Source organism: Lepisosteus platostomus, chromosome 4, assembly GCF_059453375.1.
Source record: "Lepisosteus platostomus isolate fLepPlt1 chromosome 4, fLepPlt1.hap1, whole genome shotgun sequence".
NCBI lineage: Eukaryota > Metazoa > Chordata > Actinopteri > Semionotiformes > Lepisosteidae > Lepisosteus > Lepisosteus platostomus.
Window position 1 is genome coordinate 75284993 of NC_142614.1, and position 24926 is coordinate 75309918.

General features: G+C 47.9%; 2 protein-coding genes across 15 annotated transcripts in view; one reads left to right on the forward strand and one right to left on the reverse strand.

Moving 5' to 3' along the window:
* The window catches only part of slf1 (SMC5/6 complex localization factor 1), a 61077-nt gene that overhangs the window by 26703 nt on the left and 9448 nt on the right, over positions 1-24926 (forward strand). For 5 of the 6 annotated variants that reach the window (XM_088630696.1, XM_088630695.1, XM_088630694.1 and 2 more), the window contains one exon: positions 15443-16427. In XM_088630696.1, coding sequence (XP_088486822.1) covers positions 15443-15981 — 539 coding nt within the window. In that variant the 3' untranslated portion in view covers positions 15982-16427. Of the gene's footprint in view, positions 1-15442; positions 16428-24926 lie in introns of those variants that run through there. The other variant, XR_015936134.1, reaches the window with a different exon arrangement.
* Positions 18799-24926, reverse strand: part of mctp1a (multiple C2 domains, transmembrane 1a) — a 197432-nt gene continuing 191304 nt past the window's right edge. For all 9 annotated transcript variants that reach the window (XM_088630700.1, XM_088630701.1, XM_088630704.1 and 6 more), the window contains one exon: positions 18799-21819. In XM_088630700.1, the coding sequence (XP_088486826.1) occupies positions 21748-21819 (72 nt within the window). In that variant the 3' untranslated portion in view covers positions 18799-21747. The remainder of the gene's footprint in view (positions 21820-24926) is intronic.

Sequence of the window (24926 nt, forward strand, 5' to 3'; positions counted from 1 at the left end):
CCAAAACCTTTTCTTTATGATCGAGGCTCTGTCTCTGCACTCCAAACTATCAGAGCTTCCTAGAATTAAATCAATGAAAACACAAGAAAGTTTTTTCTTTGAAACTGCACGTCATCCCGAGTTTCCCTGTCGGCCCAGTTGTCGGGGGGGGGCGATTAGCATTCAGGCCTTGTAAGTCCCTGCCTGTGTGTGTTGCTTCACCTCCTAAACCCATGTGAAGAAGGAAATTGCCTTTCCCCAGGACTGAGCAAGTGAAGCACTGTGGTGAGGGTGAGCTGATAAGGGTGAGACCTGATGTCATCCTGGAATTCAAGCATTCATTGATAAAGGGTGGGATGCTACAACTGTTATTTGTTTAGCAAGCACTCTAACCCAGGGCGTGTTGATCTGAAATATACCTGTGGCATCGGCAGTCGCATTCGGTCACCCAGGAGGCCAACAGGGGGCCCTGTGTCGCCGAGGGAGGCCAACTACTCTCAACCCCCCCGGGTCCCAGTCACAGTGGGCTAGTGACCAGCTGCACCCTGCTGCTTGTGACATGATCCAGGCTTGAACCCGCAGTCCTCTAGGGTCCCGGAGCTCAGCCTGTGCGGTCTCATATAGCAGTAATAGTCACATGTTTTTGCCAACTTATTGGTTAAGCCATACGTCTGGTCTCACAGTTCCTCTGCTGGGCTTGCTCAGCATCTTCCAGCCCAGTGAGGGTGTTTTGAAGGAGCCGCTCATTTAAAAGTTCAGGATACCAGCAGTCCGAAACCAGGCGGCCCCTAAGCCTTCAAGCCTTATTTGCTCTTCCTTCTCAAAGGTATGGCTTTACTGGGCACCAATAAAATCATGGCTTTCCTTGAAGTGTGAACCGGAGGATAACCATTGCATTTCTGACAACTGTGCAATGTATCCTTGAGCCTATTCTGAACAGAGGCATACTGTGTGTGTGTCTTGGAGCTGCTGGGATTTGCTCTTCAGTCCAGTCTTTCCCGAATATTGTCACTTGTTATGGTGTGGGTAAAGAGGGTTGACCGTTCTATATAATCGGCGTGCTGCAAATCCCTAGTTTAATTTCTCTCCATTTATGTGTTGAAGGTGTGTTTTTATTTCTTTTTATGGGTTCAGATGCCCCTTTTATTTTTTTAAGTTTGTTAATAAGCATGTTTTTTTTTCTCCAGCTGCTGAGCACTTGTAAAATATTTTTGAATATTTTTAAGAACATTTCAAGTGGTTGCTCTTTATTTGTAGTAGTCACCTGTGCTTTCATCAGGATCATTTTTGGTCTTTTTTTTTAAATGAATCCCCTGAGAAACAAAATATTGAGAATGCAGTGGTGATGTATCCAGAAAGGAATCAAGTCATCAGCACCACAGTGCATTTTAGAGGTTTTAGTGGTATGAAATGAAGCAAAAAGCAGAGGTTAATTCCACACTGATAAGTCTCTCTCATCCTTGCGTTAATCCCACATCAGCAGGGTCCGCTTGTTGGCACACCCGTCTCCATTTGGTGGTTTGAACCAAATCTTTGAGCTGACGTTGCCATTAAATGTGACCGAGAAATACTCCAACCAGCGCGTCGCTCCGCCTGCCGTCGGGGGGGGGGAGGAGAACAAAGTAATGTAGCCAATTCATAGAGGGGGATTATTAGGACGCATAGGAAATTTGGCCAGGAGTGTTTCACCCCTACTCTTTTCGAGAAACACTCTGGGATTTTTAATGACCACAGAGAGTCAGGACCTCAGTTTTACATCTCATCTGAAAGACAGCGCTTGTTTACAGTCTAGTGTCCCCGTCACTATACTGGGGCATTAGGACCCACATGGACCGCAGGGTGAGCGCCCCCTGCTGGCCTCACTAACACCTCTTCCAGCAGTGACCTTAGTTTTTCCCAGGAGGTCTCCCATCCAGGTACTGACCAGGCTCACACCTGCTTAGCTAGTAAGCTGCAGGGTGACATGGCTGCTGGCTTATCTACACTGATAAGTAAAAAAACAAATGCTATGGAGAATACACTGTCGCATTTTTTTTTGCTCACAAAGAACAAATATCTTGGAAAGGCAGAAGAGGGAAATGGGAAACCTCTTTACAAAAAGGGTGGTGGGAGTGTGGATTAAGCTGCCCAGCCATGTGGTTGAAGCCGGCCCCCTGACTTCCTTCAGGAGAGAGCTGGCTGAGATCCTGGCATCAACTGGTAACTGGTCGTGAATGAGTGAACGGCCCTGTTCGTCACCTTTCCTCCATTCTGTTTTTGTTTGGAATAGCCGGTTCAGAATCGGAATCGCGGCTAGGCTGTCCACTGCCCCCTGCAGGCTCACAGCTCAGGGGCGACAGCTCTTGGCCCCACCTCCAACGCCCCTTTCTAGCCAGTCAGGGGCCCCCTGAAGTCGCCACTCGGGCACGTTTCAGGGCAAGCGTGTCCTCACTTGAGGGTCTCCACATCGTTCGTTATTCGTTTTCATTTCTGCCGAATGATGGGCGTTGAAGAGAGCTCCAGATGGCTGTGGTTGTGAGTCTACTTTACGTTTAAGCAGCTAATTAAAGCGCTTGTGGTCTTCAGGGACGTCCCCGCCCACTTACAGCTCTCCTGCCTGCGAGTCCTGCGTGGCTTCCTGTTGGGGAAAACTCGGCTGAACTGGATTTGTTGCAGGCCGGGGGGGTCGGATTCCGTGCCCACTCGAGCCAGTCGTTCCGGTCACGGCCTCTCGGAGAAGCGGCGTGCAGGTGTGGGGATGGGAAAGGCAGGGATTGCGCTGGGTCTCTGCGTGACGCGTCAGGAGAGCAAGAGCGGGCAAGACTGGCGGCTGTGATCTCACTGCTCGTCGCGCGTGCTGGTGCAGCACTCCTTGCTCTTCCGGCTGGTCGCCTGTATGCGGTGACACTCCCGTGGTGTGGATTGAGACACCAACTGGGGTCCTTCAGTTTTTTTTAGCCGTACTGAAAGAACAGCTTCATGCTTTTCTTTTGATGTTCCAGACGATACTTTGGGGCCTTCGTTTTTTCCCTCCTTTGCTGCCTGGGTGAAGTCTGCAGTTCCAGTGACCCTCGTCTTGATCCCTCCTCAGCCCACCCTCTGTGTCGTAAAAGTGCACACTCTTGAAGTATGTCTCATAGTAAAAACAATGAATTCGGTCTATTGTGACAAACGTGGCATGCCCAATATCCAGGCTCTTTGTTGCAGAAGTGAAGGCTCCCGTTGTCTGTCCTGACTGCCTCTGAAACGCCTCCTGCGGGCCACGGTCGTGCAGAGTCCTGGCTCCTCTTGCACAGCCTCTCGCCGTTGAAGCTTGCTTTCATTCTGTTTGGCTTCCGAAGAAAACCATTTTATTCTGTCTGCAGTGGAACTAACTACATATTTCATTGTATGTGTCTGGTTTCCTTAACATCACTCTGACATTATCAAAAATCATCAATTGCAATTAACATTGCAGACTTTGAGCTGGGTTTGCCACTCAGCCATAAAGGCCAGTTTGGTGTGGTAACTGGGATATTGATGACCCACCTCAGCTACTGAGCTCTGTAACTCTTACAGGGTTTTTCCTGGCCTCACAGTGGCCCAGTTTCCTGCTTGCCCAGCTGCCAGGTTTAGGTGGTGCTGGGTGGTGCAGAGCACCTTTCCCTTAATGATCCACTTCACTCTCGAAGGGATATCCAGCGTCTTTCAAATGACTTTATACCCTTCTCCTGACCCATGCCTTTGTTCAGATTTATCCATGAAATGTTTTCTGAAATGTATTATATGGGAGCAATAAATTATAAAAAGCATTTGGAAGTACCAGAGCTGATATCCTTCTGGAGATAGTATGCATGTGTTGGGTTCTGTCAATAGTTTTCAAAGACCGAATTAAATCCTTCATTGTGTATATTTATAAGACATATATCTATAACATGCAGTATTTCCCTTAATACAAAACAATTGTAAACATCTGCCGTCAGTTTCATAGCCCTTCTTTTTAGACAAGTTCTGGTACTCTACACTAAACTTTTCATGACCTGCATCTACTCGTATCCCTCAAACACTTGTCAAAACTCTGAAGCTGTAAATCGGACTGTTTTTTGAGATTGTTCCACTTAAGCCTGTGCTGTAAAGTGGGGCTGCTGGTGCAGAATGGCCTCTGTGTGTCTCCCAGGTGGGGCTGCTGGTGCAGAATGGCCTCTGTGTGTCTCCCAGGTGGGGCTGCTGGTGCAGAATGGCCACTGTGTGTCTCCCAGGTGGGGCTGCTTGTGCAGAATGGCCTCTGTGTGTCTCCCAGGTGGGGCTGCTGGTGCAGAATGATCCCTGTGTGTCTCCCAGGTGGGGCGGCTGGTGCAGAATGATCCCTGTGTGTCTCCCAGGTGGGGCTGCTGGTGCAGAATGGCCCCTGTGTGTCTCCCAGGTGGGGCTGCTGGTACAGAATGATCCCTGTGTGTCTCCCAGGTGGGGCTGCTGGTGCAGAATGGCCCCTGTGTGTCTCCTAGGCAAGGCTGCATTTCAGTGGGCAGTGATTGGATGCACATACACATGCAGTTGAAAGGAATTGTAAGACCATTTGTACTCACTCTGGGGTTCTTGTAGTATTGCCAGGGTATTTCCTCTGAAGGTCATTTTGAAATTGTTTTTTAAAATTGTGTAACTGTAGTATCTAATACATTATGGAGCACATTGGCTCTGATGAAGAAATCTATTGGCCTTTGCTCCTGGTCGAGACTGGAGCAATACAAACTGTGTTGCTTTTTTGTTTTCTGTGTTGGTTGACATGCATTTAGGATTTCATATTGCACATTAATGTGACGTTTGCATGTAGCTGAAATGTTCTGATCGAGCTACTCTTTTTATCGCATTCAGTGAAATTAGCCAATGTTTCGGTGAAAAAGCAGTGAACACTGAAATGCTGAGCTGAGTCTCATCCGGCAGACTTTTCCTGCCAGAGAAATATTTAATGCAGCTTTGCTGATCTGTTCTTTTTCATTTAACACGGCAGTGAGCAACGGGAAAACCCGAGATCGGGAATTGCCCAAAAAGCAGGGAGTCCACGAATCATGGTCTGCACGAACCATGACCCACAGGGTAACGAGCCTGAGACCGAGTCGTTGCAGGAGGGGAGGTGTCCTGTAACCCGGGACAGTGAATTCCTATCTTCCCAGCGTTTGTGTTGGCTCTCCCCTCCATCCTCGCCCCTGCAGCAGCTCCTGGGCTCGTTCCACATGGCCAGGTTGTCTTGCCTCAGCCAGGTGGGTTCACACCAAGGAGCCTTGTAATCCTTCAGCCCAGCCACACCTAGCCGCTGCAGTTCCATGTCACTGTCACTTGCAAGGTGTCGTACGGTACAGGTCTCCTGAAGCCGCCTGGTACAGCCGGGATGTTCAGGTTCGGTATATTAACCGCGGTACTCCGTGCTGTGTTTCTGGGTTTATTCTGGACGCGTTCTGCACTAGAAGCTTATACCGTGTGGCTGTGCTACGTAAGGTGCTCTTTAGTCCAGATATTAGGACTGCTAATTGAATATATGTATCTGTTTGTATCTGCAAGACGTGCTATAATACCCAGGTTAATTTTTTGAATCCATTGTAGTACTTTCTGAGCAGCCTGAGCTGGGAATGTGACCTTAAGGAATCACTGTTAGTAGAGTAATGTATGGTTATTAAGTGGCTGTAAATAACCCTGATTCATGACTAAGAAAATAGGTCTTTATATTCAAGTGGTATTCCATTTAAAGCAGAGCTTAACTGTGTTCCTTTTGCAGCATAACCTCATGATGGTAGTGTTCCTTAGTAATCAAAAGTAATCAAATGGCAGTGGGCTAGTCTTTTAGGGGGGGAAAGGGAATGCCACTAACTAACGTGTTCGTGTCTGCTGCTGCATTCTCATGTTGAAAGGCATGTCTTCCTAGAACAACGGATAGAGCCTAATAGCAATCTTGTGTAATGCCCTCCTTATGCATGACCTAATTTGTGCATGGTTCTGGTTTGGAAGAGCCGAGTTCTGGGGAAGATTTTGCTGTGAGTTCTAGGCCTGTCAGTTTCCAGATGTGGCCCCTGCCATCCACGCTTCTGCTCTTTCAGGGCCGGGCGTGTGTAGCTGTGTCTCTCCCTCTTTGAAGCTCTTTGCAGGTTTGCTTCATATTCTTTTGTTGTTGTTTTCTTCCGAACCGTGCGCTGAAGTGTCCGTGCAACTTTAAGGTGCTGCCAAAAGTTGAACCTGAAGTAACTACTGTATAAACAGTGGGCAGATGAAGTGAATGGAAGTGTCTGTGTTAAACTTCAAAAAGATAACAGCATGCCTGCCATTTTTTGACAAATGCTATATTAGTGCATTTATGGCTTTATTAGTGCTTTTTTTTCCCCACAAACAGCTGCTATTACGTCTTTTGTTTCTTTCTTCTGCGTAAGAAACATAAAATCTCAAGCTTTCAGTAACAGGTTGTCTCATCGGGGAAAAAAAGAGCCTTGTATCTGCTTTGCTTTTGTACTGTATGTCAATTAGAAAAATATAGCGGCTACAAACGCCCTGTCCTGAATGGATGCAGAGCTTGAAGGTGTCCCCTGAGCTGGTCTGGTCAAGACCGTCGGGGCTCTGATCGCCTGAGCACGTGCCTGTGTCACCCCCTCCAGGAAGGCCTGGTTGTTCTCCTTTCTGCCACCTCTAGAATAGCTCTGTCTTTGTTGTGGGACAAAACCTAAGCGCAGTATTCCAAGTGATGTCTCACTAATGCGTTGAGTATAATTTTAGCAAATCTAACTCTAACACTGTACCCAAGCAATTTGTTGGACATTTTTCTATTTGCTTCCCCACAATGACTAGTTGAATAAGGTGATGAATCAACATAAACTCCTGTCTTCTGCATCCTACAGTCTTGTGCGGCTGTTGCCACATTTGTAACTTCACCTGTTTGTGTTTGACAGGTCTTCTCCTCTGTACCAGGGTGTAGCCATTTGCTCTAGATCAGACAGCAGCGATCCCAGAACAAATCCATAAACTGAATTTTAACAGAAGAGTTTTTTTTTTTGTATTTTTCTTGGTAGGTTTTAATTGTTTTGTTTGCACTCAAAGAAGTAAAAAAAGGTTAGACCGGACAAGGCCAGCCGGCATTTTTGTGGTGCCATGCGTGTTTAATGCTTTGTGAATATGTCCTGCCACACTGCGTCCTCACGGCACTGTGTCTGCGGAGTTTCAGGAGAGGCACGGAAAAGGTTTCTTGGCTTGGCCTGCTCTTGTACCGGCAAGCATGGGGGATTGGACAGATTCAGGGACACTGCTGTGGATCATGACCTTACATTACTTTCCCCTTGTTATTGTTTTATTTATCCTTCCAGTTAACAAATTCAGTTATGCATTTTCAGATGACATACCAATTTGCGCTGAGATGTATATCTTTAAGTGGGTAAGTCATCATCGGCAGAAGACTAAGCCAATTTCAGACTGCTGCTAAATTATCTTCATTAAAAGCATTAATGGGGACTCCTGTGAGTACAAGATGTTGCCTCTCAGTGGGTTACCCTGTTAAAATATTTTAAATGTATCTGTCAGCTTCTTAAAACATGTTTACTGTTTTGTCTGCTCTCGAGCTGTATCGGAGCATGTCTCCGATGGTTTTGGTGTCGGGCTGCAGGAAGAAAAGAGGAGGATGAGCCCTTTTCCCTTTTTTTCCCCCTGCCTTTTCCTCTTTTGTTTTTCCTCCATTCCCTGTCTTCTCCTGCCCTCTGTCGGCGGGCCGTCTGTGAGGCAGGGAGTCCGGCGCTGCTCCAGCGCGAGCCCCGGCGCCGTATAATTACCCCGGTTCGCATTCAATCCCCCAGGTGTTTTATTTATCTGCAGCGCAGTGTATCTGACACATCACGCCAATACCTGGACTTACTTCAATCGGTCTCAGTGATGTGAGAGCCAATATCATATCAAGCCCGGCTTCTCAAAGGGGAATGGCAAAGCACTGACAGATGTGTATTTTACGGGCCATTGTGAGGAATAGGCAGTGGCTGATTCCATTGTCCTAGGGGAGGAGATGTACCAGCTCCTGCATTCATCAAGGTCTGCTGGCAACTGTACAGGCTGCGCACACAGCCTCATCTCTGCCTTTGTCACATTCTGGGTTTCGGCCTGTCAAGCAGTTTGACACCGCGGCGGTAGGGACTGCGTCAGCGGCTCGTGGCGGAGTCATTCAGACTTGAATGTTTCTGATTTGGGCTGCAGCCTCTTGTGCATGGGGCTGCGGTGGGGGGGTTGGGATAAAAAACTTTGCCCATCACCACGTCCCCATCCAGAATTCATGCTTGAATTCCTGTATTTTAATAACAGTCTCCCCGTAGTTAGTACGCGGTGAGGCACGTTGACTCAGTTCTCCACAGCACGTTTCTTTTTTCCACTCCGGTGGGGAGAAGAAAGGGGAAAGAGAGAGCTGGAGTTTAACCCTTTCCTCGCCGAATCCCCCCCCCCTCCTTTTTAAATACATTTTACATTGATGGTTTATGTTATGTGTATCATTATATAACATGATCCCAATTGAGCACATGTACCTTTTTACCTTTTTCCAGTCCTCTCATCTTCCTCCTCTTTTAGCCCCCTTTATTTGGACTTTTTTTTTATTCCTTGATGATTACCATGTTCAAGATTCCTAAGTGTCGTCATTTTCTTTTTATATTGGGAGTAAAAAGCTGGATCCAGAGCTATTGCTTGTTGCCACCTGGTGGTGGTGAGTTTTGCTGTCTTTAATATACTGTATTTATATATATCACCAATACTTACGTGTATTGTCAATATATCTTAAATATATTAAGGTATATTTTCATTTACTTTTTTTAACAGACGTAAAAAGGTAAAAGCAGTCTCACCAGGAAAAGGTGGTAGTCATTTTGTCTTGGCTATTTTAATGGAAAACCTGCACCTGCAGAGTCAAAGTGCTGTGTTCGTGTGCCGCTGTGCACTGCTCGATTAAAAAGTGAAACGGGTATGTGGCAGTCCAGGCTGTAGTTGTGTCTCCTGAGAGTCGCAGCAGCTGGAAACTGAACTGCGCACGTTGCGATGTCTTTTCTTCGGTGACAAAGGGTCTTTATCTGGTTCTGGCGAGTTGGCGACAGGGTGCCGCGCTGAGCTGTCAGTGGTGGGCGGAGCGCGGGAGGGCGACCCGTTCTGGCCGGCGCGGCGGTGGGTCCGTGGCAGCTCGCTGGAGGTGTCCAGATGTCTCCGGAGCGCCGTGTCACTGACTCGGGCTCTCCTTTGGCAAAGAGGCAGAGCTGCGGAAGTGCGGTAGGGCTGTTCGGCAGCAGGCGAGTCGGGGAGGTCCTGTTCGGATGCCGCCCGCTCGCACGCACGCTCCACATGAGCCCTGGAGGGGCGACACATCTCCCCATACACTCCCCTCATCTCCCACGGCATCGATTCTCCTGTTCACAGACTTCGCCCACGTTGTCTTCCGCAGTGTTGAGACCAGTTCCTGTTTAACCGCTTAACCTTGGGATGTACAGTAGCTTTATTGGTGATCAGCATTGTAACTGGACTCTTTCAGAAATCGCTTTGATCTCTGCCTGAAACCAGTTAATGCCACATAAAAGGACCAACATAGTCTCCGCCTGTAGCATAGAGTCTAGCTTGTCATGGGTAACCTCAGCTCTGACCAGTCCCTTGGTATGATAGTGAACCCGCTGGAACAAGCAGAGATGCTTGAGCTGCTGAGCCCTTCTAGTTTTTAAGAAAAAGCTGAGAATGTACCAGTGCACATCTGGCTCTCAGCTTATAGGGATATTTGATAAATCTCTTTGCTTCATTAAACAGCACCACAGTATACTTGTCTATCTACATGAAGGTTTTTTTCACGCCGCAGCAGCATAAGATTTGTACCAAAATATCTTCAATACGTTGCTGATAAACATTCTGATCTTTTCACCTATTTCTCCGAGTGATCTTTTTTTTTTTTTGCCACGGGATAAGATCTTAATTAAACCTGACATGCAAAGTGCTTTTCTCATGGAACGATTTCTTTTCCTTTGACCTCTTCTGCTGGAAGGTTGTAAGGTGGAAGTGATGTCATAGAGCTTGAACTGCAGACATCTGCTGTAGATCAGAACTAGTGTGTTTCTGAATGCTTCAGGATCCAGGTTCTCAGAGGAACAAGACATAACTGGATGCTGCACTGCAGTGTGAGCTTTCAGCTGTCATTGCAGAATAACTCCTTCTTACTTCTGTTCTATTTTAGGATATGATCTCTTGATCTTGTGGCTTGCGTGTTATCCAGTGCCGCTGTAAGTGATTAAGCAGGTAGACCAAAGTCTTTCTATAGTACCACAACCAGAAAGTCCTTGAGGAGAAAATCCATATTTACAGAGGGTCTCCACAGTTCATAGTTTTATTTTCAATAAAGTCAGCTCAGGGGCCGTACCCAAATAAAACATTTGGAATTTACTGAAGGAGGAAAAGAAACACAGGTACAATTACCAATCTGCCAGGACCGCCTCTGCCAAGAAAAACATCTGTGTTGATGACAGAAAAATGATCAGATCTGCAGAGCAAAACCTAAAAACAAAACAACTGTCAGTGAAGTCATCCATAACCTCCAGAGTGCAGGGTGAAGGGTTTACCACTCCATCCACAGTTAACAGAAGATTAGGGCAGCAGAATTACAGTGGCTGCACCACAAGATGACAACCTTTCATCAGCACCAAGAATGGAAAGGCCAGGATAGAATTTACTGAGAAGTACAGAAATGAGCCTGGAGAGGTTTTGGAACAATGTCTTGTGGACAGATGAGACCAAGATGAACTTTTACCTAAGTGATGGAAAAGTTAAAGTGTGGAAAATTAAAGGAACTGAAGATATTCCAAAGAACAGCACCCCATCCGTGAAGCCAGGTGGAGGTAAAGTCATGGCCTGGGCATCTGTGGCTTCCTCTGGAACTGGCTGACTCATCTTTATTGATGGCGGCATTAGGAAGTTGACTCAAAAAAGTTGTCTGGTTCTGTGGAAGAAAAGGCTTCCATACTTACAAGGAGGTGCATCACCATGTGGCATGAGAGTGACCCTAAGCAAACAATGCCAGTGCACCCAAGAAACCCGTCGATGTACTGGCTAAGTCGCTTTCCTGATTTAAATGTAATTGAACAGTATTTTACATGCTCAAGAAAAAGCTGAAAAGTTATGTTATAATGTTTCTTTATTAGCCCTATACAATTTCTTGCATTAGGAATGCGTCTTTTCGCATACCCCAGCTTTTCTCCATGGAGACACAGACACAGAGACAGGGAGAGAAGCTTGGGGTCAGAGCGCAGGGTCTGCCATTGTACGGCGCCCCTGGAGCAGTTGGGGTAAAGGGCCTTGCTCAGGGGCCCAACGGAGTAGGATTCCTCTGCCGGCCGCGGGATTTGAACCGGCAACCTTTCGGTCACAGGTGCAGATCCTTAGCCACAGTGCCACCGCAAGTGAAAATTCGTGAAGCACCAGAATGGGTAAAAATTCAAAGTGCCTGCAGCAAATCATCTCAAATAGTTACTCAATGATTGGAGAGCCCAGCGGGTCACAGACATGCTGTTACTGTCTCTAAAATGGCATTTGACTTTGCTGTCCCAGTACTTTTGGAAGGCACTGTATAAGGCTGCAGAAAGACTTATTTTTTGCAGTATGTACTGTGTATTAAATGTGTTTAATTCTGTAGTACGTATAAGAATTTATGAAAAAAAAGTCCAAGCACAAAACATCAATGAATAGTTTTCATTTTCTTACTCTCATTTAAACTGTGAAAAGATAAAAGGAAATATAACTTGGGGCTCAACCTCTGTTTGACCCGTTCTGTCGACAGCCAGCTGTGACTTTATTCCCCAAGCAGCAGCACGGCTACTCTAGGTAGAGTAGGACTGGTCAACTGTGACGTCACTGCAAGCTCTCAGGATTGCACTGATGTCACAAAGGAACAGTGATGTCACAAAGGAACATGCTGTTCCTCCAATCAGGGCCAACTCTCCTAACCAATGCTGTGGAACTCAAGGTGTGTCACAAAGACTAATGGCTAAGGGATGGGTGGATCTTTGGAGCATGTCTGCTCGTTCTTGTTCAGCAGTTACGGGAAATGTTGCATGACATATCAGTTGCATGTCTTAATCAGTCCTGTAAAGTAATTTTAATTTAACTAGGTCCATATTAACATTAAATCTTACCACCAGATCTGCACAATTATTCATAAAAGTCTAGTGCTCTGTGTTAGTCTTCCATCACAGTGTTGCCCCTACCTCGGTCCCTGCCTCTGGTCTCATGTGCCCATGAACCCATGTACCCTGATATGGTACAAATGTGTGGCGTTAATAATGGGAAAAGCCTACACCTGGTTACTGAATGTAAAAAGCAATGTGGGGGAAAATTGTGTTGATTTTTCGCCAACACTGTTTTTTATCTAGAAGAAACAGTATCATTTTCAGGCTCTTATTCGGTGAGGAAAAATTAATACCTCCTAAATTCATATTTCTGTTTACCAAGAAAAAAAGTGCAGGAGCTCAAGGCTGTTTTGTTCCTTTTTTTGGGGGTCTGAAAAAGTAGAATCATATAAAATCTTAATTTAACATCCTCAAATGTAGACAAGCTGAAAAAAAAACATGATGTTATCTTGTAAAACCTTGTGATTGTTTTATCGAAGAAAAATAACGGTGTTTTAGTTCAGTGGGTTTAGTCAGTTTGTAGGCAGTGTGGCTCCGCTCTTCAGAGTCCCAGAAAAATAGTGGAGTTGATTTCAGGTGATGAGGGATAATGGCATGATTTATAAGTGCATTCACATGCCTGTCTTACAAATTACTTCTTGGCAGACAAAACCTTTCTTACGCTGCATACCAGCATTACCTCCATACCTAAACTGAGAGGCTGAAGGACCCGAACCTTTTTATCCTTGGACAGAGAAGACTATGAGGGGGACCTGATACAAGTATTCAAAATCCTCAAAGACATAAACACAGTCAACCTAGTGGGCTTCTACAGCACAAGCAGTGAAACACGAACCAGAGGGCACAAGTTACTGCATGAAAACCTGGAACAGGAGACACTGCTTTTTCCAAAGGGTGGTGGGAGTGTGGAACAGCTGCCCAGTCATGCTGTTGAAGCCATTACCCTGCTTTCTCTCAGGAAACAGATGCATGAGATCCTGGGACCACTTAACTACAAATTCCGAAAGAGCTGAATAGCCTCTCAACTGTAACTTTGATCCCCTTCGTATGTTCTTCACATTGTTTAGCTGCAGACCTCAGTGCAGTTCGAGTGTTTTACAGTGTACATACAGTACGTGCAACTTTTTAACATTTCCAATGTGCAGTATATCTAAATTAATTGTGGTATTTCATGTTGCGTTTTTCGAAATGTAAATGACCAAAACATTGAAATTTAAGTTTTAATTAAATCAAGCTTCCGGCTGAGTTCAAATTGATCTCTGGCCTTGTGCACCTGGTTCAACCTGGAGGGTGTCCTGCTGGGAGGACTTAGGAATCACTTCTCAGTGTAGATTAGCTGCCCTGCGTCCTGCCTGTTCTGGACAGGTCTGCTCTTGTCCCCATGGAGCGGGTGGGTCTTGCAGAATAACCCATCCCTCTGAATATTGGAGAAGGTCGGTTTTGTGATGTGTCCAGAACTCTGCAGCTAAACGTCAACATCTCTGCAATGGCTGTCTGTAAAGTCACGCATTAAGATCTTGTTACTGACTTTCAAGGCTCTACATAGTTTGGCTCCATCCTTCACCTCTGAGCTCCTCCATGGTCACACCCCCTCCTGTAGGCTCCACTGGTGCTCTGCTCACTGTGCCGGGTACTGAATCTCAGGCCAGCCGTGTCGACACGGGAAAAACACGCTGCTGTGTGGGGTAGTTACAGTATAATATAGCGCTGCAGCGGGGTAGTTACAGTATAATACAGCCCTGCTGTGGGGTAGTTACAGTATAATACAGCGCTGCAGTGGGGTAGTTAAAGTATTTAACAGTGCCGCAAAGGGGTAGTTACAGTATATTACAGCGCTGGAGTGGGGTAGTTATTGTACGCTACAGCGCTGCAGTGGGGTAGTTACAGTATGTTACAGCGCCGCAGTGGGGTAGTTACAGTATGTTACAGCGCCGCAGTGGGGTAGTTACAGTATGTTACAGCGCCGCAGTGGGGTAGTTACAGTATGTTACAGCGCTGCAGTGGGGTAGTTACAGTAAGTTACAGCGCTGCAGTGGGGTAGTTACAGTAAGTTACAGCGCCGGAGTGGGGTAGTTACAGTATGTTACAGCGCCGCAGTGGGGTAGTTACAGTATGTTACAGCGCTGCAGTGGGGGTAGTTACAGTATGTTACAGCGCTGCAGTGGGGGTAGTTACAGTATGTTACAGCGCTGCAGTGGGGTAGTTACAGTATGTTACAGCGCTGCAGTGGGGGTAGTTACAGTATGTTACAGCGCTGCAGTGGGGGTAGTTACAGTATGTTACAGCGCTGCAGTGGGGGTAGTTACAGTATAATACAGCGCCGCAGTGGGGTAGTTACAGTATGTTACAGCGCTGCAGTGGGGTAGTTACAGTATGTTACAGCGCTGCAGTGGGGTAGTTACAGTATAATACAGCGCCGCAGTGGGGTAGTTACAGTATAATACAGCGCCGCAGTGGGGTAGTTACAGTATGTTACAGCGCCGCAGTGGGGTAGTTACAGTATGTTACAGCGCTGCAGTGGGGGTAGTTACAGTATGTTACAGCGCTGCAGTGGGGGTAGTTACAGTATGTTACAGCGCTGCAGTGGGGTAGTTACAGTATGTTACAGAGCTGCAGTGGGGTAGTTACAGTATGTTACAGAGCTGCAGTGGGGTAGTTACAGTATGTTACAGCGCTGCAGTGGGGTAGTTACAGTATGTTACAGCGCTGCAGTGGGGTAGTTACAGTATGTTACAGCGCCGCAGTGGGGTAGTTACAGTATGTTACAGCGCCGCAGTGGGGTAGTTACAGTATGTTACAGCGCTGCAGTGGGGTAGTTACAGTATGTTACAGCGCCGCAGTGGGGGTAGTTACAGTATGTTACAGCGCCGCAGTGGGGTAGTTACAGTATGTTACAGCGCCGCAGTGGGGTAGTTACAGTATGTTACAGCGCTGCAGTGGGGTAGTTACAGTATGTTACAGCGCCGCAGTGGGGTAGTTACAGTATGTTACAGCGCCGCAGTGGGGTAGTTACAGTATAATACAGCGCCGCAGTGGGGTAGTTACAGTATGTTACAGCGCCGCAGTGGGGGTAGTTACAGTATGTTACAGCGCCGCAGTGGGGTAGTTACAGTATGTTACAGCGCCGCAGTGGGGTAGTTACAGTATGTTACAGCGCCGCAGTGGGGTAGTTACAGTATGTTACAGCGCTGCAGTGGGGGTAGTTACAGTATGTTACAGCGCCGCAGTGGGGTAGTTACAGTATGTTACAGCGCCGCAGTGGGGTAGTTACAGTATGTTACAGCGCTGCAGTGGGGCAGAAGCGGGTGAGGACACACTCCTGGTGACGCTCTCGTGCTCCCCTGCAGGGTCGGTGCTGCTGCAGCAGCAGGACAGCGAGGGCCGGACGCCGCTGGACCGGGTGGACTGCCCGGCGCTCAGAGAGGAGCTCGTCGCCTGCGCGCGGGAGGGTGACGCTGCACGGCTCGCGCCCAGGGAGGGCGCCTCGCAGCCGGGCTGGCTGGAGCTGGGCGGCGCCCTGCTGGGCTGCCTGCTCGTGAGCTACGCGCTGGTGCGCCACCTGCCCCCGGGGGGCGCCGGCGGGGCGGGCCCGGACGGCCTGGCCCCGCTGGCCCGCTGCCTGGCGGCGCACACGGCCCTGGCGGTGACCAGCGGCTGGACGGACGCCCGCCTGGTGCGGCTGGCGGAGGACATCGAGACGCTGCTGAAGATGCCCCGGTACGTCGCGCAGGCCCCCGCCGTGGCGACCTCCTGCTCGGGCCCGCGCACCGGTGTCCTGCCGTTACTGCTGGGCGCGCTGATGGCCGAGGGACAGGGCCTCCTGGCTCTCACAGCACGCGGCGCGAGCGGCCCGGACCGCACGGCGGGACGCTCTCCACTCCTCTGATACCTGGGGCACCACGGTTCTGATCCAAGACAGGAGGGAGCTAGAGGACATTGTTCAGCGGACTGAAAGTTTCACCTTCCTGTACTCTGGTAAGTTCGTGGGCGAAGCGTGACTGTGTCAGTGCTCTCCTGTGACAGGACTGTGGGTCTTTTTCACCAACGTGACATTCAGCGGTGAGCAGCATCTTACTTGCAGATACATTGCCAAGTTACTCTCGACCCGTTCAAGCTGAAGCCTCATGTGAAGGTTTTTGTAGACGTAGTTGTTCCTGTGGTCAGTTTAAAGACCCTAAGAAAAGGGTGAGGCGTAGTTGTGAAATCTGCGTTCCGTTTTGCAACTGATAAAAGCAACTTGAATTTCACACTATATCCTTTTTTTAATTTTTGATACCTTAGTTACTTAACAGAGATTTATATGTAAAATAAAAGTATGCCTTCAGCAATTTAGAGGCATGTTTAGACATTGTGTGTGTGTGTTTATGCTTCTTTTAACGGGTTAAAAATCTTAGAGCAGAGAGATATCAGGTGATAGTGGAAGGTCTGTCTGCAAGAGAAATCCAGTCTTATTGTGTCTTGGGGGAAATAGAACTTCTCTGTGCGCTTTTAAGGAACAATTTATGTACTTTCTCCCCAGTCCTCGGAAATACTAAAAAAAAAAAGTTCACCAATAACCTTGAAGTGTCCGAGTGGATCCAGAGCTGGCTGTGATCTGAGCCCTCGCTCCTGCCAGCGAGATGAACTGTTCTCATCTGGCTGCCATGTGGGCCTAATAATGAGGCCCGTTCTGTGAGCTTTCGGAGTGGGCAGCTAGCACAGAGGGCCCGCCGCAGCACCGTTGGAGAATCGCCTGTTTCAACCTTGCACTTAAAAAAGAGAGAGAGGAGAGGGCGGTGGAAGATGAGGCTGCAAGCACATTTCTCAAGGATGGTCTAAACGGGGGGACTGAGAGCGGCAGACTTTATTAATGACCAGGTGGTCTCGACCCGACAAGCTCGCCTCTTCCTTCACAATAAAAAAAAGAACACTCCAGCGAGAGTTGTCCAGCTGGACTGGGTCAGCAGCAGTTCCCCAGCACTCGTACGTGTACGTGGAGTGCCCCATGCCCGCGTACAGAGAGTGACCCGTGCTCGCGTACAGAGAGTGACCCGTGCTCGCGTACAGAGAGTGACCCGTGCTCGCGTACAGAGAGTGACCCGTGCTCGCGTACAGAGAGTGACCCGTGCTCGCGTACAGAGAGTGCCCCGTGCTCGCGTACAGAGAGTGACTGTGTGAGTGAGTGAGCGTGTGTGTGTGCGTGCCTGTCCCTGTGCCTGTGCCTGTCCCTGTCCCTGTCCCTGTCCCTGTCCCTGTCCCTGTCCCTGTCCCTGTCCCTGTCCCTGTGCCTGTGCCTGTGCCTGTGCCTGTGTGAGTGTGTGTGTGCGTGCCTGTCCCTGTCCCTGTCCCTGTCCCTGTCCCTGTCCCTGTCCCTGTCCCTGTGCCTGTGTGAGTGTGTGTGTGCGTCCCTGTCCCTGTGCCTGTGCCTGTGCCTGTGTGAGTGTGTGTGTGCGTGCCTGTCCCTGTCCCTGTCCCTGTCCCTGTCCCTGTCCCTGTCCCTGTGCCTGTGTGAGTGTGTGTGTGCGTCCCTGTCCCTGTCCCTGTCCCTGTGCCTGTGCCTGTGCCTGTGCTTGTGCCTGTGTGAGTGAGTGTGTGTGTGTGCGTGCCTGTGCCTGTGACACAGAGTGTAACCTGCCTCGTGCCTGTTGTGTAGAGGCAGGCTTCGGCTCATCTGTGACTCTGATCCGGATAAACCGGTTAAAAACGGACGAATGGTCCTGTTAGTAGATGGGATGGCAGGAGACGAATGTGGAGAACAGAAGGGGGACTTACGTGTCGTATTTGTAGTTAGTAGTAATTTTTTTTTATGAAATGACGTTGGGATGATTGCGGTTTGGCAAAGCTGAGTCTTGAGTGAACGTGACTGCCGTCATCCCTCCTGCACTTTCATTGTAAACTCCTTTTTACAGCACTAGAGCCCTGCAAGACACAGGTCAGGCAGCTGCTGTTCACTTCACATCCCCACAGGGCTAGGGGTCAGGTGCCCTCCGCCAGTCTCCTAAGCACAGCCCGCAGGTGACTCCGATCGCTCATTCAGGTATCCTGACAGTGATTAGGATAACTGACATGCATGCAGTGTACTGTGTGGTAATCACGATCGCAGTGCTCTAAAATCCTTCTGTAGTTTATTTTTTACAGTGACATTCCTGCACATACTGTAGAACAGTGTTTTTTGTTCTGCTGAAGACATAGTGACTGCTGTTTACCTTTTGAACAGCAGCAGGATCTCAGGGCACGTGGAACAGTTCTTATGATGCCCAGGCAAGCACCTGATTCAAGCAGGGTCTGAACACAAGTGAGAGGGGTAAACCTCCACAGGAGGCTTCTGTGCCGGGAAGCGAAGAGGAAGTACGAGCTGGAGGCACATCTTTACACAAAGGGCGCGCAGAACGAGCTGTCCAGCCACGCGGCTGAAGCCGATACCCTGCCGCCTTTAAAAAAAAAAGATCTGGGTGAGATCCTTAAACACAAACTACCAAACGGAGCTGTAAACCCTTAAGCTCCGATTTCCAGATCACTATATTGTTTTCGTCTGCCTAGTAAGCCAGGCAGTGTACGATTTAAAGTGCAGCACACGTCATCACTGTCAAAGAGTTCCTCGTATCTGAGGAGCTTCGCTGGGATCCTGGGCTCCTGTTGCTGGGGGGGGAGAAACCCATAATCACCTGCTGTGCAAGGCAACCGAGAGCACTTTGTGGGGGAAAAAAAAGGAATGCCATTCACCTCACTTTATGATCTCTTTATTTGGCTTGCAATAAAAATATTTAATTTCTCACGTAACATACAGTAGATGCATTCAATTTTTATATCTCGATTTACATATCTGAGCCTTACTCCCCTCCACCCTCCCCAGTAAAGTGACCAGCAAGCTGTGTGGATGGGGACGGCAGCCCGTACTGTGAATTCAGAGAGGAGCGCTGAGCAGATGGCATGCCCGCCAAAGCTAGCTCGTCACACAGGTTCTTACAGAAATGAAGTACATCTGTACAGTATCATAAATAGGTGACCTTGCTTTACAAGCATAGAAAACACAGTAATAAATTATGTACACAATAGAAAAGGCAAGGATGAGGACAGAAAACTCATAAATATCGTTGATGCAAATATTCTAGAGTGAGATCCACCAGGAACAAATTCTGTTTTGATTTCTCCCTTCTTCAACATTCAACATCCCCTTCTTCACCTCTCTGAGCAAAATCGTTCTTTGCACCATTTTCTGCAGTGCAATGCAAAGTGCTCATCAGACATTTTCTAAATCTAAAGAACATACGCATGTATAAACATCCATGTTTTTATAGATTACAGCATGAGAAAGTGCTTCAGGAGATCAGTTTTCAGTTGACAGCAGTGTATTGAAACACGCAATCTTAAATGTTACATTAACAACATCTATAATATCAACAAGACCAAACTGCTGCTGAAATAATATAAAAATGGTATTTTGGGTGATTCTGAATCTTTTATGTATATTGCACGTATGAATGCACAGAATTAAAGGGCACTGCAGGCTGGGGTAGTTATTGTGGGACTTGTGAAGCTAATTGAAGTTTTCCGAGTATTTTCTTCATCGGTGAAGGCGACATTGAAGTCCAGCCTTTTCCTCTGGGAGCGAGCAGGGGAAACATTCTTTTTCCTATATTAATCTTGGCGATGATCCTCAAACAGATGCTCTTGGAAAGCCCCCTAGGTCTCCCACACACACACACACTGCATCCTGAATCCGTATAGTGTTAGAAGGAGAAGGAGAAGTCAGGATGGGACCCGAGAGTCCAGAGGCTCCTACTCTTCCCACCTCCCAAACGGAAACACGACTCCGGTTGTGAAAGGAGGACGGAAGCTGGCTGGGAGCGCGAGGTGGAGCCGGGACAAAGGGTGCAGGCAGCCCCGGGAGAGAGGGGTATCCCCCCACGGACGCAGCAGAGACACAAGCCGCACTCTGCTCAGCCCAGGGCCCTGATTGATCGGCCTGCAGCTCTTCGTTCACCTTCCAACCTCTATCCAACCCGGGGCTGTGGGGGAGCCGGATCCTATCCCAGCAAGCACCTGGCGCAAGGCAGGGCACACCCTGGGTGCCAACACCAGTCTACCAAAGGGCACTCGATTACTCACACACTTATACCAGGGACAATAACCTGCCAGCATGTCTCCAGACTGTGGGAGGAATCCCATGTGAACCCAGGGAGAACATACAGACTCCACACAGACGGCACCCCAGGAATTGAACCCAGGGCCCCAGTGCTGCCGGGTAGCAATGCTGACCACTGAGCAGCTGTGCCACGCATGTGTGAAATTGAGCATGATAAATGCATTGACAATGTTTATCTTTTGTTTGATAAACATCGTCTCTAATGGGCTCTAAGAAATTGATTAAGGCTGTTGTGAGAGAAGAGAAGACATATTCTGATTAAAACAACTCGGGCAGGCAAGTGCACCAGAGCTCCACAGTGCACAGAGTTTCCCTCTTGGCCTACAGGCGCACATACAACACGCTTCACATTATTCACACTTCTTACGGATGGATTTTTACCTCCGTTTATCCTGCTACAGTATGTCGTCGTCTTCTTTTTTTTTTGGCAAACATCCAGTACTGTTTTACTGAAAGAACAACCTGTCTGGAGCACGAGGTCCATGGTGTGGGAGTGGGCATCACGCATGGGCACTTGAAAGATTCCATTTCTCCTCGGCTCCACAGGCCCGGCCTGGCGCTGAGCCGGTGGCAGGGAGGGAGTGATGGCTGACGAGAGGGCTCGGCCCCCAGGTCCGGCTTCCCTCCTGTGGTGGGCAGACTGTAGGTCTCTGCAGCACCACACTGTCCCATTACTCGCTGTGCCCAACTGGAAGCGCTGCCCCATGGTCAGAGATGAGCCTGCGCCTGGTGTACCGGGGCAGTTCCAAAGCGAGTCTGGGCAGTGTGACTGTCTGCCCCAGCAGGCGGCCGGTCCACTGGCCTGGCAGAGCTAGCTGCTGTCCAGGGAGTGGTGCAGTGGGCAGCCCATGAGAGACCGGCATCAGATCCTGGCTCCTTACCGTGACAGGATTAAATTACATCACCCCCGTCCTTAGACAGGGAAGAATGCCACCATGCCAGAAGACCGGTGCTGTCCCGCCCCCCAGTGGAGCCCACAACCAGTTCAGTGCCAAACTAGCCCTTTCTCATGACCAGAACTAAACTCAGCTCGAGCGTTTCTTGCCTTCCCCAGGCTTAAATAAGTGGGTGCATGAAGCATCACTGTTTAACTGGGTAAAACTGAGGCCCCTCGTCGCAGCTGCTGAAACAGCTCATCTCTGAGCTTGCTGTGTGTCGCTATGCAAATAAGGGACTAACCATTCAAACCTCAGTGACGAGCCAGTGGTGGGAAAAACGATACCGGAAACTGACCATCACATCTGTGGGTATCCTTCAGCAGAATTCCTTCCTGGAGAAAGGTAGATCATGCCTTTAAATCAAACCCATTAGCTTGAGATTGCTCACACTGTTCTGGGGGGGGGGGGGTTCAAGTACCATTTACTTTCTACCCTCCTGAAAAAAAGAACTGTTTTTTTACAATGATCATTACAGTATATGTTTCTGCCTATCGTACACAAAGAAAATAAATTGAGGACAGTAGAAGACGAGGGACTGGGCAGGCGGTGGGTCCAGGACTGCCCTTTCATCGCCCCTGTGCTGGGTGGGCTAGCCAGGATTGTTTTTCTTCCTCTTGCTGGGGCTGTGACCGAGATCTGGTTTCAGCTCCTGGTACTGCACCTGTTAAAACACACAGACACACACAGGCTGCAGTCAGGTGGAGACTGAGAAGCAGCCGTCTCTCTTCAAAGAGCAAAAGGCACAGCTGGAAAGAGATTAGACAAAAGAAAACATCCTGGGAAAAGACAGGGACTGCACCCAAAAAAGGGTACCACGGAGCATCCTGACAGGAACAGGAGGCGTTAGCTCTTTCCCAGACTCCACTGCCTCGAAACAGTGGTCTCAGAGCGACAGTGAGTGGACGGCTTGTGGAAACCGTTCAGTGTGCACTTCAGCATCAGCGACGTCAGGTCTTCGCAAGAAGGTTCGCTGTGTTTACTTGGGAAGGTCAAGAATTGAACTGGGGCTTTGGCACATCCACTTGTGTGTGTATGAAGATGTATTCATGTTATTACAGACAATTTCATGTGTGCTAGTTTACTCACAGAAAGGACAACCTCTGGTCAGTCTCTTAACTTGATTAGGCAGCTCGGCTGAAGCAGCTCATCACATGGCCAGTGTCCTGAGTGTCTCTGGTCTCAGACCGAATCCCAGCATGTTGCCAATACTGCCTGGAGCCCGATTTTGCTTGCAAACGTAGTGGTGTTGTTAAAAATGTATGTGCAACACAGTATCAATATGATTTTATTTTGATAAAACCACAGAAGCGTTTGTTTCCTTTAAAGAGGCAGGGTCGCTCTCCTGTATTCTCTGCCTGGTTTGAGTTATAGGGACATTTCTTAAGAACCCGGCTGTTCATGCAAGCAGTGACACCTCCTGCAGCACCATTTCTGCAGTCCTGACCAGGCGGAGCTGGGCGTGGAGCTGGAGGGGGTGTCTCCCCAGTGTCACCTGTGCTGGCCTGGGACTGGCAGAGCTGCGGTTTGGACACACAGACTCTCGAAGGATAGAAAAGCGGCTCAATAAACTGGAATCCAAAGGAGGGTTAAACGAGCATGTTCTGAAGAAATCCAGTTCTCAGGTGACCACTGCCCTTTTAAACCTCCCAGAGTTCCCAGTGGAAACAACACGATTACCTCCAGTTTTACGCACAACAGCACAAGAACAAAGATAAAAGCAATACTGGTCACGAATAGAGACCTTGGCCAAAGGTCAGAGAAAGGGCATGTCTGAGATGTGTTCTCCCAAACTCGTCTATTATATTGCACATTGAAAACACTGAAAAGAAATAAAGTTTGCTCAGAAGTACTGTTGAAAGCTCCTGTAAGCGGGGAGCTGTGTGACCTTTACCTCAATCATACATAATTAAAGAGCAGAACAAACACAGGGTACTTCATTAACTCCCTGATTCTCGAAAAAAAAAACTCATCTTCTGGCTGAGAAGCAGAGGAATTCAGTATCGATATGCGAAAGCAGTACAACAGCTTAAATACAGAAGAAAAGTTTGAGGGCAAAGGGCACTAAGCAGGCTTCTTCAGAGGAGAAGCTTGAGGGTTCACATTCACTCACGAACCACTCCTGAAAAGCCACGAAGCCAACACATACCTGTATTTAACAAGGTGCGTCCCTCTACTTCAGCAACTGAGCATGACCAGGCAGAGGACAGACTGTGATGACTATCTCTGAATCATGAACAGTCCCCTGACTTAGATGCAGCCCCTTGAGCGGGACAACAAACAGGAGCTCAAAGTCGATGCTTCTTGTTTTACCCCCTGTATGAAATGACTTGAGTCCATTAACAGTTCTGGAAGGTTCTGGATGTCAGGACATCTTTCAAGAGGTCAGGCGTTGGTCACTTAACATGAGCGTAAATATCAGAAAAGGCCCTTGTGAAATCTCCCTTTTACTGTATGTGGCATATATGTCTTCCTATACGTGTTGTGCAATATCCATCTTCTGTCTTTAAGGACCTGTAAGACTGTTTAACCCCCTCACACTGAGTAGGGGTGAAAGGCCATGAGCAAGGCTACTGAGAGTTCATGGGGAGCTTGGCATTCATGACCTGGATTTCTCTATGCGTTCTAGAATAATCATGACCCTATACGCACTCTTAAAGAAATGACGGCACTGTTTTGCATGTGACCATGTCACAGGGGTCACAGGTCAAAGGCCACGGGAGGTCACGGGCGATCTCTGGATTAAAACAGCTGGGATTCCAAGCGGACAGATGGTGAATTACAGATACAGTACTTGATGGGGACATTATGCTTGACAGGGTTCTGTCATGTCACCCAGCAGAACGCCACTGGGTGAGGCATTTTCAAGCGGCCAGTGAAGATTTTGCTTTAACCCGGCCCTGCTTATCTGGAATATTAAAACACCCCTTATGGCGTCAGGATTAGACTATTGTGACTCCTAACTAGGGCATCTATACGATACGAATTAGGGTTTCGTGTTTTGAGTTCTCCGGTTCTTGTGCAAACTAAACCCATTCTCCTTCAGCACATAACCCCTGTCTTGGCTGAACTGCACTGGCTCCCTGAGAAATGTACATCCTTCCAGCTCGCCCCAAGGCCAGCCGGAGCTTCAAGTGTGGAGCTCACTGCCCAAATCCATCAGAGACTCCCCCACTGTGGACATTTCTAAAGCTTGCATAAAAAACTCTTTGCACTATAACTTGTAAGTTATAATTTGTTTCATTCTTGGTTTTATTTGGATATTTTACTACATTATTTTTTGTACGTTTCACATTTTATGTGATCTTTATTTTACAGTGCTTTGAACTTCTTTAAAATATACTCATAAATAAAATGTATTATTATATAAATGTTTATATTTAGATAAGAGTTTCACAGTCATGCCAAATAAAATTGACATTGGAGAGTGAAACTGAGATTTTATAAAGGCCATCTGTGCACACAGACTGTACTCCATAATACACTGTATTTTATAGTTTTTATTAGAGGCAAATTATACCCCCGGTGTAATTAACTTACAAAGATTAACTTCACATCCCCTGCTGAAAAGGCTGTTAAAATGCAAGAGCCCTTTTTTAACTGATTTAGCATGGAGCTAGAAGTGTGCTTTGCTGGTGTCTTTTGAAAATAATGTCTTCCAGCAATATATGGTATAACTGAGGTGAGCAAAAATAAAATATGTACTGTAACAGCACTGAGCACAACAAACTGTATGTTATGGCTGAACCAAACACAGATTCTACACTATAA